We start from the raw sequence: 12,992 nt of genomic DNA on the forward strand, positions 1-12,992 counted from the left end.
CACTATCAACATGTTGATTTTATTTTATCTCATTGTCATGGTTTATGTACGCTTTCCATTGGTTTTCCACTGAGTGTTTCCGTAGAACCTAATTTCTTTGAGACTTTGATGTTATTTATTTAAGGTCTGACTCACGTTTGAGGTTTTCCACAGCAACCTGGGAGAGAAAGGAGAGCAGAGAGTTAAGGGGCAACACCTTTCCAATGTGATCCACTGTCAGGTCAAATCCAGGGGCTTTAACATTAAAGGAAAGAGTCGTTTGTTTTGGGAAGGTCTGTGAATTAACCATGTCAGTGCAGGCCCCTGCTCGCTCCCTCTGAATGGTCATTCACTCAGACACTAGTGCGATGTAAAACAGCATTTAGCGCACGTTGTGAAGACACTTGCACTTACTCTGTCTTCTTCCCTCCGGCAGATGTCTGTGCTCTAATATCATGACCACGAGAGATCCCACGACCACACACAGGCTTTAAGACCACTGCTACAAGAATGATCACTTTCTTTTCAACAAAACCTCTAGCAGAGCTCTCCAAGCTTCCTGATGTGTAACAGATGAAATATTCAGTGAAAAACCTAACAAGTAGCCCCGAAATGCCTTGTGAACACATTTGAGAACAGTTTTTAGTGTGTACTCTCAGCTTACATGTTACAACAGGGTGAGTCATTTCCTTTGAAGCTCTCGAGCCCATTCAATGTTAAACGTTTCAAAACATATATATTACAACTCACAGAAACATGCATTAACAGCAGAGAGGAAATCAAGCATGCACACCTTATTCAACTTGATCTCTGATATTTCGAAATTTTCACACAGGATATCTTAGAATATAACAGACTTGATATTATTACATTCTTTCAAAACCCAAGTAGGTGTATACTGTAAAAATGTCATTTAAACAGTGCTAAATGTAAACAGTACTGAGGTGCTAAAATGGAACGTTGAGTGTATTTAGTGCTATCGTTAATTATTATTATTATTATTTTTAAATGTCTCTAAATGAAAGTCTTTGGCATGCTGCAAGATTCCAATCAGAACAGACCTGAGGAGACATGTAACTGTGTTTACAGTATAAAAGCTTTATTTGCCTAAAGTGGCATCTATACAGAACAAGTGCTGAATAAAAGCAACACCTTCACAACATCTTTTAACTGTGAACTGGAAAAAAAAAAATCACAAAGCCAAGTCAACCCATTTAAATTCCTTTTTTTTTTTTTGAGGAAAAAATGAACAGCTGAAAAAAATGTTATTGTACTGTATACCTTTCAGCATAAATACCCATGGGGTGATCGGGCAGCTCTGAGCAGTGTTTGTTTTATAATCCCACAGGTCGCTGGCAATGTGTTAAATCCGTTAAAGCTCAGGTCACAGAAGGTCATGAACCCTGCTCCCTCTGCTCCTCTCAACAGCCAGTGACACAGATTAGTGAAGAAATGACAACTATCTGCTACTATCTGTGGCACCAATCCAAGGCCACACTGGGTACAGATATTTTAATTGGGTTCCTGAAGTTCTAAGCTGAGGTTTTGGAAGGGTAAAAGGTCAAAGGCTCGATGTCAGAGCTGGAGGGAAAAGGTGTTGAAGTTGTGTAATGTGGACTTAAACGCCAAGGCACGTGTAGCTGTGTGTGTGTGTGTGTGTGTGTGTGTGTGTGTGTGTGTGTGTGTGTGTGTGTGTGTGCTGTGAGTGAGCTGTTTTATCTCTTGGGCCTGGGCCCTGGGGTTCTAAAGTCCAGTGAGTAGAGGGCTGAGTCGAGGGCGGCGTACAGGTGTGTGGCATTGAAGCACAGGCTGTATACTGGGCTACTGGTGGTGGAGGCGAGCTGGAACATCTGGAATGTTAAACACAATGGGACATAAACAACACGGCTGAACAGAAGCACTACACGCATCACATTTCACTACATATATACAAAGTAAATAAAAGTGTGAAACACACACACACACACACACACACACACACACACACACACACACACACACACACAAGCACTCGCCTGTAAACAGCGGGTTTGCCGTTTGTCCCACAGACGCACTACTCCATAGTAGGAGGAACCGCTGGCGATCATATAATTATTATCGGTCTTCATACAGTAAAGTGCATTGTCATGAGGCTCCTCCCACTCCATCACACTCTTCCTGTTGACAAGATCGGTTTTCTATGTTTACTTGTCGAGTTCTGCTAAATGATAAGTAATAACATTTCGATACACGTTACACTCTACACTGACTGTCACTACAGTTCATATCACACTTCGCCATTTCCTCAGTGCAGGACCTAAAGCACTCTGACTGCCTCCTTGCGCACCTTAAGGACAACTGGATTAAACTTGTCTACCTAAAAGTGCAAGCTGAGGAAATAAGTGAGATGTGCTAACCCGATCAAGATCAATTTTCCATTAATGGTGTTGATGAATAAATCATGGGAAAAGACTGTGACTGGTGTGTGCAACAGACCTAAGGGCAGGAGGACCACATGGGATGAGATGTCTGGACTCTCTCCAGATCTCACGCTTGCACACACATGCATACACTTTTAGTGCAAATCATTCGAATGTCTCTCAACCTCGTCTTCTTGTGATGTAAACAAATACGAACACTCTGACCATAGTTTCAATAGAGGAAACCACAACCTCAAGTTTATAGCCCCTTGAGTATACAGCTGCTTTGGATAATAGAAGTGTCTGCCAAATGCTATAAATGAAAATGGACAGAAGCAAGTAGGAGTGAAGAAGTTTTTTTTTTTTTTTGGGCAGGAAAAAAAAAACAATTAGTGTAATGACAGTGACAATGGTTGTCACTGTTCGTTTCACACTCACACCTGCCACTAGCATTTCACACAGTGTGTATTAACTATCCCCTTTCTAGTAATGAGAACAACTTTCACATGACTACTCACTCTGTCTGAGGACTGGCCACATACTGGCCCCTGACTGGTCACACTGTGAATTATTGATATCTTAAGAGGGGACATTTGCACCTCCCTGAACTCTCCAGGGCCTCTTTCAATCACCTCTGATTTGTGTTACATGACTGCCCATATGTGTGGGTGTGTCCCCACCATGGCCCGACATAGAGGCCCAGTCTGCCTCACAAGCGGCTCACTGATCCCTCGAGCTCGCCCCGTTGCCCTGGAGATGCACAGCACCACATCAATATGGCCACCGAGTGGTGCAGACCTGGGTGGGTCAGAGTCCTACAGTGAGAGCCCCTCTTAAAGAGGGGGTCCCTTTCAGCAGCCCGTAGGAACAATGGCGTCCACCGAGACAAGAGGAGTCTCAGGCTTGGCTCCTTTTTTGTCTAAATGGTGCTCCATGCACAGGAGGGCTTATTAGATTAACTGAGAACACTAATCTTCCTCACAAGCTCTCAGAGAGAGATTCACTAACTAACTTTATTACTCTGTGCAGACAAGCCGGGTTCTGCTGACGGCACAATTCACTCCAAGTCCAATTCAATCCGCGCATCAGCCATGCAGCGCATGAGAAGTAGCGCTTAGCATTCTGCCGTACAAAATGTTATACAATGAATGATACACTGACACCACTCTGCTTTCAGGACAGGGGAGATCCCCCTTCTCCTCCCATCTCACGTACCTGGAACAGACACGCAGATCCCAGTAGCGGATGAAGGTGTCATATCCACAGGTGAGGAGCTGGAAGGGAGACTCGTACACAATATCCAACACACCTGCGCCTCTGCGGAAATTTGTGCCAAGACACGTCACCAGGTCACACCTGTGGGAGAGCGAGGAGAAGATACGACACAACACAAGATAAGTTATAGACTGCTCCTCATCAAACATCATGAAAGAAATTGCAGGCATCAAAAAAATTACAGGGAGTGGCTTCAAAGTTGACACAGGAGAGTAAATCCAGTGTGCTTGTTCTAGGCCAAAAACAAGTTGTTTAAAAAGCATGGATTGGAAAGAGAGGTTATTTAACACCTCAGTGCTTGTTCAACATATTAGATGCACTCATAAGGTAGTCTCAAGGTCTTAAGTCTCAGTTGGTATGTTAGTGTGACCAATCCATCAGTTGTCATTTCAGACCAAATGCCTTAATTTGCCCAGTTAATTACCTCTAAATCCCACTATATTCCCATCATTCATAGACCACACAAAGGATAACTAAAATTCTAGGAGATGGAGGGAAAAAAAAGTAAACACCTAGCTGAATGGGCTGAGAAAGCAGATTATGACCAGTGCTGGGCTCTATTCTTAGATGTGTATGGGAGCAAAAAAGGAGGACAGAGAGAAGAGAGGGTCTGAGGAGGAGAAGGAGAGATAAGGGGGGTGGGGTGGGGAGTTGGTTGGGGGAGATGCCCATGTTAGCACCACGCTCCTATGATCACAGGCTGAACAGGCCTGCTGCGCCCTCCTCGCCTCCCCGACCCACACCGCAGAAGCCAGATTATTGTAGAATAACAATTTCATTGTTGCTGTTTAATTCCCTTCATGACCGTGACTGTGTGCGACTTGTGGACCTTTGATACCTGGTCCCTAGCAACTATTTAGAGGAATCCAATGGCCATAGCGACCACCCCCCACGCTTGGGGTCTCCTATGAGTTTGTTCACCAAAGGCAGACTGGTAATCCCCAACCTTCGCTCCAGGGGACAATGGGGGGGTCTTATTAGACACAGCCTTTTTAAAAGATAGGCCTCCAGAACTAAAGGCAATACCCCTGGTGGGCCTAACAGACAAACTGCCCCTTTGGCCCATGGGTGTCTATGTTAAGCAAGAACTCATCATTTACCCCTTACTGCTAAAACAGCAGCTTATCGACTACCTACAGTTGTAGATAGAGTACTGAACAATGGAAACAGTCAATTGGTCTTGACAAAAAAACAACTTCTCATTACAGTGCTTCGCCTCACATGGTTTTATGGACTGGTTAGGAATAATGTGTAAACTCATGTCAATACAGCACATCCGGTGACTGCCTGGCCCTCTGCAAATGTCAAAGCGTGAGGCGAGAAAAACAAGCATCGTAAAAGAAGTCCTCACATCTGTGCTCTGATTTTAAAGCCAGTAATAGCACTGTTCCATGCAGAGGAGCAAACACCAGGATTCTTAAATTGTTAGGTCACAGGTTTTATGTGTGCCGTGTTTTTTTTTTTTTGTTCCTTTAGAGGACCTATGAAGATTACAGGATGGAGGATAACCGTGTAATCTTTCAAATTGCTGCATCTGCATGGCGGCCAACCTTGTTCTCTCCACAGCCGGCCCAGTGTCTGATCTGACAGCATCACAAAGTATGTCGGGCAAGCTCCGAGAGCTCTGGAAATGTCAGGTGAAACCATACCTGTCCTTGATGATGACAAGGAAGAATGGGAATTTGACTAAACGGGTGCTTTTGATTATGAAAGAAGGGCTTGCACGTGTTGAAAAGCACATGTCAAACTAATTCTGCTGTATAGTAGCAAGACTGCTCATATTTGATAAAGTTATTTTAAAAAGATAATAGATACATGATAGAAACCTCTGGAGTAAATGGTATTCGTTTGTATTACAGAGGGTCTACAGAACGTCAACAGAATCAGAGATGATAGCAGACCACACAAAATGGTGGGTTTTACTATTATACATTCGAGGGTGGAATAACACAGAGTAGTCTTCTTTCCCTCGTGCACTTTCAGACCTAGAGTGTGCAAAGACTTGCGGCTTCTCTGAAAAAGCAGAACCAAATAGCAGAAAGGATTAAGACTTTATCATGTCTTATTTTGCTGCTTTGTGCTGCTTGCTGAGGGAGATGTCTAACGCCCAAACAGGTGGGGGAGTTAAGAGGTCAAACGTAGACCAGTTACGGGCATTTGAGATGTGCAACCTGTTAAAGTGATCACAGACGAAATTACCAACAAATGCAGCAAGACAAACTAGAGGGAAAATGCTTTATACTCTAGGCTCTTTTAAATCACTCCTTGGAGGCTCCTGACCTCACCCTAATCCTCTTTGACCCCTGGATACATTTAAGTAAGAGCTGCAAAGCACAGATTCTGACCTATATTTTAGTATAAGGGACTAATATATTTGTAAAACGTATGGATCTTTTTTAACCCAGTAATTCTTCTGATGTGCATTAATGCTATGCATTTCCGGACCTTTCCAGAAAAGTGTAATAAAACAAGCTGGTAAGCAGTCCATCCATTTTTATGTCCTGATATGGTTGAAAAGCTGTTAAATAATAATTCTGGGCTATAAAGAATGACATATGTTAGTGATTAGTTGTGAGTTATGGTCTCAGAGCAATGAAGCAAAATGAAGGGGCTGGTTTCTTCAGCAGTCCTTACTTTCTCTGTAGCCATTTGGGCCACACACACACATACACACCTTATGAAAGGGACCTTTAATGAATTGATGGTTTTTAAAAAGGGAGAGGCTAAGGGCATTTCTTTGGCTTTCAGAGCCACAGAAAAGGTAATTTTCCATTGACGCTCCTGTAAGGTTAAGTATAGAGGGTAAACTGGCACAGGGAAGCTATGGGAAACAGTCAGTGCCCTGAAAGGATGCGAGACAGGTACCTAAAGAACCCTGCTGGGGTTTTCAGTGCCTAAAACAAACAGAAATAGTATTGCACCGTCTGCTCGTCAACCAATTCAGCTGAGAGTTGAAATAACCGCAAGCCAAGAGAGAACGAAAAGAAGGAAAAGAAAAAAAAAGCCCAGCATGGAATGTCAGGGGGCTGGACAATGGAGACTTTTAAATGTCACACGCGTTCTCTTAAAAAACAATGAGATTGCAATTTGTAAAACACAGCTCCTGCCAGATCCAGACATTTAACCCTCTCTTTCAGGGAAGAATGCAAGGAATTTCAGCGCAATTGTATGGTTCTTTGATGGCTTTTCTCTCTGTTTATCCATGACCGACGGCCTCATGAAAAGTTAGGGGTGCTTTTAAAACACCACTTGTGTGGGACTCTCACTTGTGGTGATCACAGACCTCTAGACCATACAAACAAGTAAGAAGAACATGAACTGTAAAAAAAACATTTCTGATCAAGTGTGGTCACCAATTTGAGGGTCAGGAAAAATAAAACACCTCATTTCTTTTTCACATTAATTTTCAAATTTAGCATTGTTTCTGGTCATTTCATTTTTTGTATGGAAACACCTCGACTCCATGTATTTGTTCATTTCTTTTGAAAAGACAAATAAAAGGTCAACAGTAAAGTAACTGATTGCACAATATTCTCTGCCATCTGAAGGCTGCATGTTGCTCTCTCAGTCTGTCATGACTCCTCAGTCGGTTTCCCCACCAGCTGGTCAGCTGCGCTGCTGAGACATGAGGGTGTGAGAGATCTTAGCCTGTACATGTCTCCTCTATTATTCTCTTTTCCAGTCAACATGCAGTGTTCAAAAAGGTGCCCCCATCTTTTGTGAAAAATGTCAGGGACACTTGTCATTATACTTAAAGTGGTTCTTGAGGTAACCAGATAAACAAAAGATGGGAATACAAGATCTCTCATCATTCTAATTGCCCTGCAAACATGACTGCCGCAAAACACTTTGATTATTTAAAGCCAGTAAAAAAAGCATGCAGGCCTTTTGGGAATGAAGCACTATGCACTTAAAAACAAGTGCTGCTGATAGTAAGTAGTTTTTTGTTTGTTTTTTTGAATGAGATTCTATAAAGGCCTATCTAAAGAAATGATAAATACAACAGAAAACAATGGTGTTGTTTCGATAATCATCACCTACATGTGTTGATCCCAACACTGTAATAGTGTTTATGATCTGATATCTGCCTTTATCACCGATATTGTTGCCATCCTAATGTGTTATCTCATCTTGGTAGTGGCTGTCTGAAGAATATGCTGGTGGTCTGTCTGGGAAACGTTAAAAGAAAAAAAAAAGGGACACACACGCACACACAGCCCCCATTCCACCACCCCTTCGCTCATGGCTGTTTTCTCGACCCTCTGTGACTGGAGGCTTTGTGCCCCGCACAAGGTGCACCTGATTACCAGACAGGAACACATTAGGACAGGACACATCTAACCCGAATGTCGCAGCACAAAGATGAGAGGACAGAGAATACGACACTGTGAGACAGGTCATCCGATGCTACTGAGACCATGTTTCAACATTGTTCAACATGGTCTCAAGTTCAATAAAACAGACTTCATGTAAAAACTGTAATGAATTTTCCTGATACACAATTGAACTATTTGACCATGTAGTATTAGCACATTTATAGAAGGGATTCATTTATTTATAATCGCACTATCCGGTATCACCCAGATGAGGATGGGTTCCCTTTTGAGTCCGGTTCCTTTCAAGGTTTCTCCCTCATATCGTCTCAGGAGTTTTTCCTTTCCACCGTCGCCTCTGCCTTGCTCATTACGGTTCAATTTATATATTTCTGTAAGGCTACTTCGGGACAATGTCCATTGTTAAAAGCACTATACAAATAAAACTGTATTGAATGTTTCACAATAAAAACTATAATAAAATGTACATTCTAAGAAAAAACCCTTTAGGTCTATTCAAACAAATGAAAAAGGAAAATACCAACAACAACAACGCATGGAAGCATGTTTATCATTTTGCCAGTACGGCTGCCACATCTCGGTCTGCGACTATAGTTTCCATAGCAGTGATGTACTGTACAAGCTGACTTTCAGCTCCCATAATTCACAAGTCAAATCTGCCTGTACACAGACCCATCAGCCTGACACTACGTATCCATACTTCACAGATCAAACCCCAGCCCCAGCCTTTGCCCATCTAAATCCTGACCAAATTTTCTATTTCTCCTCTGCTTTTGTAAAATGTGATTCCCAGGGATATACATGGTGAATCGCCCCTCCTCCTTCCCAGCAATCTTTCTCGAATTTCCTTGTCATTTGGTGCCGGAACCTACCATTTTTTCCACCCTTCTTAATTTTTCCTCCCCTGGACTGACAATGTGCAAGCAGGCTGAATTCTGCAGGTAAAGCAGGGGAATTACAGAAGCCAGTCAGGTTGGATCAGGTTTAAGCCAGGCCTTTCATGATAGGAATTTTGAAGTCAGCTTTGAACTTCTCGAAAAGCTCAGAAGCTTATGAACAACAACTATCATTATCATACGTTTATGTGTTATTAATTATACTGACAAATAGTAAAGGGTGTTGAGACTGAACAGCACTTGTCAGTGATTTTGTCAGGCTGCAACTCTAGGAAATATGATGCATTTACACACAACATATTCAAGAAGAATAGAAAGACAGAAGTTTTAACAGTAATATATGAACAAATATGACCAAAAACTAACAGGTTAGATGACGAGAATGGAGTGTTGAGGTGTCCGCTACCTTTCTGTGTCCCATATCCGAAGAGGAGCAAAGTTTTCACAGCATGCTGCTCCAGTCACGAAGGTACTGTTGAGAGAGATACATAAACAATTGTTTAGTAATAAATAAATATTAGCCATATTAACAGCCAGTCACATATCTAGCAAAATATGTATCAAGCAAAATCCGTCATTAGCTCAGAAGTGATAATAGCTGATAGGCTATTAGAAATATAGTGCATTTATACAATTATATTTTTGTGATTAAGAGCTTTGAGCATCTCTACTTTATCATCTATTCGTGCCAGTACACAACTGATAAAACCTTTAACAAGCAAACAACAAGTCAGAATACTGATGGTGCAAGAAAAGCTGAGCGGTAAGGTAAGACAGTTGACTTTGTTCAAAGATGTGCATTCTTTCAGCAAGCTGTTAGGGGGTGGCTAAGTAAGAGAAACAAAAACACTTTGGTACCCCCTTTGATTTGGATGACAGGTTGAAATTAGTTGGAACAGGTAGGGAGGAGGGTGTGAGTGCATGTGTGTGTGTGTGCCATGGTTTTGACCTGCTTGATAGTTAGGGATTAGAGCCCTCCTGGACAGCTGGGATTGGCAGGTGAGGCTCCAGGCCTCCACCGCTCCCTGCATTGTGTGTGGAGGTGAGGCGCACAATAGGACTCCCACACTACTGAACGGCCAAGAATGTGGTGGCTTTAGCGCCCAGGTATTCCTACAATGTCCTGCTGGGATGACTTCTTCCCCCATAACCCAACTGACTTCTTAGACACCACACAGTTCACATGTGTGTTCACATGCATGGGTCTGTGTGAGCCTAAATTCAATTCAAATATAGATTTTGACTAATAGTGTGTCAGATTTGAGAGGCCACAAAGATTTGAAAGCATGCTGCACACAATGAATCCCAAAGCTGCTTACTGAAACTCTCACTCTTTCTTTAACATACTTTCATACCTCCAGAGAACACCCGAGCAGTGGGCTCTCCGCCCCCAACACACACACACACACACACACACAAAACGGACTCCACAATGGAATACCAGTGTGGCCTCAAATTAACAGCCAGCCTGTGTGAATAAGCTCTCTAGAGCCTGGGGTCCAACTCTAAACCCCGAGCACAAAAACAGAATAAGGGACAGTGACCCTAAACCACAGCCTGTATGATTTGAAGAAATAGAGAGAGAGAGAGAGAGAGAGAGAGAGAGAGATGATTCAGGATTTGAAGGTCACCTTTTACACCAAGGTCATAGTAAGACAAGGCCAATAACCTGTTAATAGAAAGAAGAGCAGTCTGAAACATTTTTATTTTTCAGATTTTTTTGTGAGACGTACAAGGTAAGCTAATAATAATAAAAAACACTTTTCTTAAAGACACATAATTGGGTAACCTGTGTAAAAGAAATATCACACGTTCTGAATGATATATATATATTGATAATCAATAACACAATATGACAGCCATGTATGGGAGGAAAAATAGACACAGCTAGTTGAAGAGAGGGAACAGGCATTCCTGCTTCTGATGGCTTTGGCTAGTTTCTTCAGTGAGGGCCCGAGTCTATTGGCAAAGACAGCCATGGCAGCTGTCAACCCAGTTAGCAGTGGCCCATCAACCATATTCAGCTTGCTGGGCCAGTGCTGGCATTTTAATTACTGTTGGGTAAACTCATTTGCCCCAGTGAAGGCTGTGTGTCCTAATAGAATATTCAGGCTGCATGACCTCTGAACCTGTGTGACACAAGATACAATAGGGGCAAAGCCAAGCTCTCTCTTCCCAGCCCTTATTACTCTCTATTACTTCAATTACTCATCCCTCACTGCGTCTGACTGTAGAGAAAAAAACCCCCACAAGAGATAATGAATGAGGCAAAAACACAACACTACAATTAAATACAGTTTTGTCCTCCAGACTTCTGATTGATATGAAAAGTTGTCCTAGTGATATTATAGCTGTAAAAGGTCAAAGCCTCTATCTCGCCCAACATCCCCCCCCAAACCCACTTTGACCTCATAACTGCCCGTGCGCCTTTGAATCAAGGACTGAATCAGCGCAGTCAACAACACCACCATGGCCCGCGGTGCCCCCTCCGAACGACCTGCAAACCCTAACTACTCCCCTAACGCAACAAACACAGTGCCCCTCAGGATCATTAGAACATGTCAGGGGTTCACTGCTAACACAACCATTTTGGTAACCTAATCAGCTGACATCATTATTCGTGGAACTGCGTAGCATGAAATTAGTGCTGGGGTCACACAAACTTTAATCCAGCCCCTGCTGAGAGAAGAACTACAACAGTAATAACATTGTTAAGGTCAAAGCAACATAACCAACTCCACATACCAGGTCAAGATTATTGCAAAAGCAGAGAGCATAAAAATGTTTCACTGTGTAAAATAGAAGCTCCAAGGCTTGTCAACTCAAGGATTTCTGAATTAAATAAGTCATTTTATAATCTAAAAAATAAAGTTTACTGTACAGGCAAATTATTTTTTTGACATGACCTTAATGGTAACGTATATGGATATGTGGCCTTTTTAGCTGGCTACTATATTATCTCATCCAGTAGAAGATATATGCTATGAAGAAGCTATGATTTTATTTATTTATTTATTTAAAGAAATGTCTTTTACACGACACTATACTGACATTAGTAGTTAGGGGCACGCCGATCTGAAACTGATTATTAGTTTTGGGGCTGATACTCTCTTGATAAATGGGATCAGTATGGAATTATCCATCCATTTTCCATACCGCTTATCACAGGTTTAGGGGGGGAGCCTGGAGCCTATCCCAGGGACCTCGGGGCACAAGGGGAGGACATACCCACATTTAAACACACATGTTGTGTGGGGTGGCTGTGACTCAGGTGGTAGAGCGGGTTGTCCACTAATGTAGGGTTGGCGGTTCGATTCCCGGCCCACATGACTCCACATTACCGAAGTGTCCTTGAGCAAGACACTGAACCCCAAGTTGCTCCCGATGGCAAGTTAGCGCCTTGCATGGCACCTCTGCTACCATTGGTGTGTGAGTGTGTGTGTGAATGGGTGAATGTACACGGGTACAATTTTCGCAGAGCGAAAGCGGTCTGTTTAAAGCCCCAATGGCTGTCAATGGAAGTGTTCACACCCAATTGTAAAACGCGTGGCATCAAAGCATCAAATTTTTTTAACGTTGTGGGGTGGGTTTTTATTTTGACGTACCGCGTCAAAAAACTGTCCGACCAATGAGATTTGCGCTTTTGTTCACATGCCCGGAGCTGCTGAAGTTACATAAAAGTACGACTTGATAGCGCTCAAGTACAAAGCTGTCTTACCGACGAAGAGGAAGCCAAAAAAGAAGACATACATGCCAGCACCCACCATTTTAGTGAGAGTGCATAAGTGACATACCTGAAATAAAATGCTCACTGCTAATAAATCCTTCTGCCTACACACAAAGAAGATGCACTCTGAAATCACCAGATTCAAAATTACACACAAAATACTATATAAGTGTATTTATTATGTTGTGGCTATTTTTTTGACGACACTAAAATGCAAGTATATATTCTAAATGACCCTGAAAAGGAGTAAGTGGTAGAAGATGGATGGATGGATGGATGGATGGATATTCTAAATGATTCATTTAATTCTTTCAGTGTTGTTTTCTGCACTAAGTTTGTTTCTTTGTCTCTTCCCTGCAAACAATAATCCGCTGATTGATAG

General features: G+C 42.4%; 1 protein-coding gene across 2 annotated transcripts in view; it reads right to left on the reverse strand.

Annotated features, from left to right (window-relative positions):
- Nucleotides 1-886: 886 nt before the first annotated feature.
- Nucleotides 887-12,992, reverse strand: part of fbxw4 (F-box and WD repeat domain containing 4) — a 30,461-nt gene continuing 18,355 nt past the window's right edge. Inside the window, exons 6-9 of one of the 2 annotated variants that reach the window (XM_053621375.1) lie at nt 9,290-9,355; nt 3,594-3,734; nt 1,995-2,136; nt 1,615-1,829 (exon numbers count right to left, since the gene is read on the reverse strand). In XM_053621375.1, the coding sequence (XP_053477350.1) occupies nt 1,695-1,829; nt 1,995-2,136; nt 3,594-3,734; nt 9,290-9,355 (484 nt within the window). In that variant the 3' untranslated portion in view covers nt 1,615-1,694. Of the gene's footprint in view, nt 1,830-1,994; nt 2,137-3,593; nt 3,735-9,289; nt 9,356-12,992 lie in introns of both variants that reach the window. The other variant, XM_053621376.1, reaches the window with a different exon arrangement.

Source organism: Ictalurus furcatus, chromosome 3, assembly GCF_023375685.1.
Source record: "Ictalurus furcatus strain D&B chromosome 3, Billie_1.0, whole genome shotgun sequence".
NCBI lineage: Eukaryota > Metazoa > Chordata > Actinopteri > Siluriformes > Ictaluridae > Ictalurus > Ictalurus furcatus.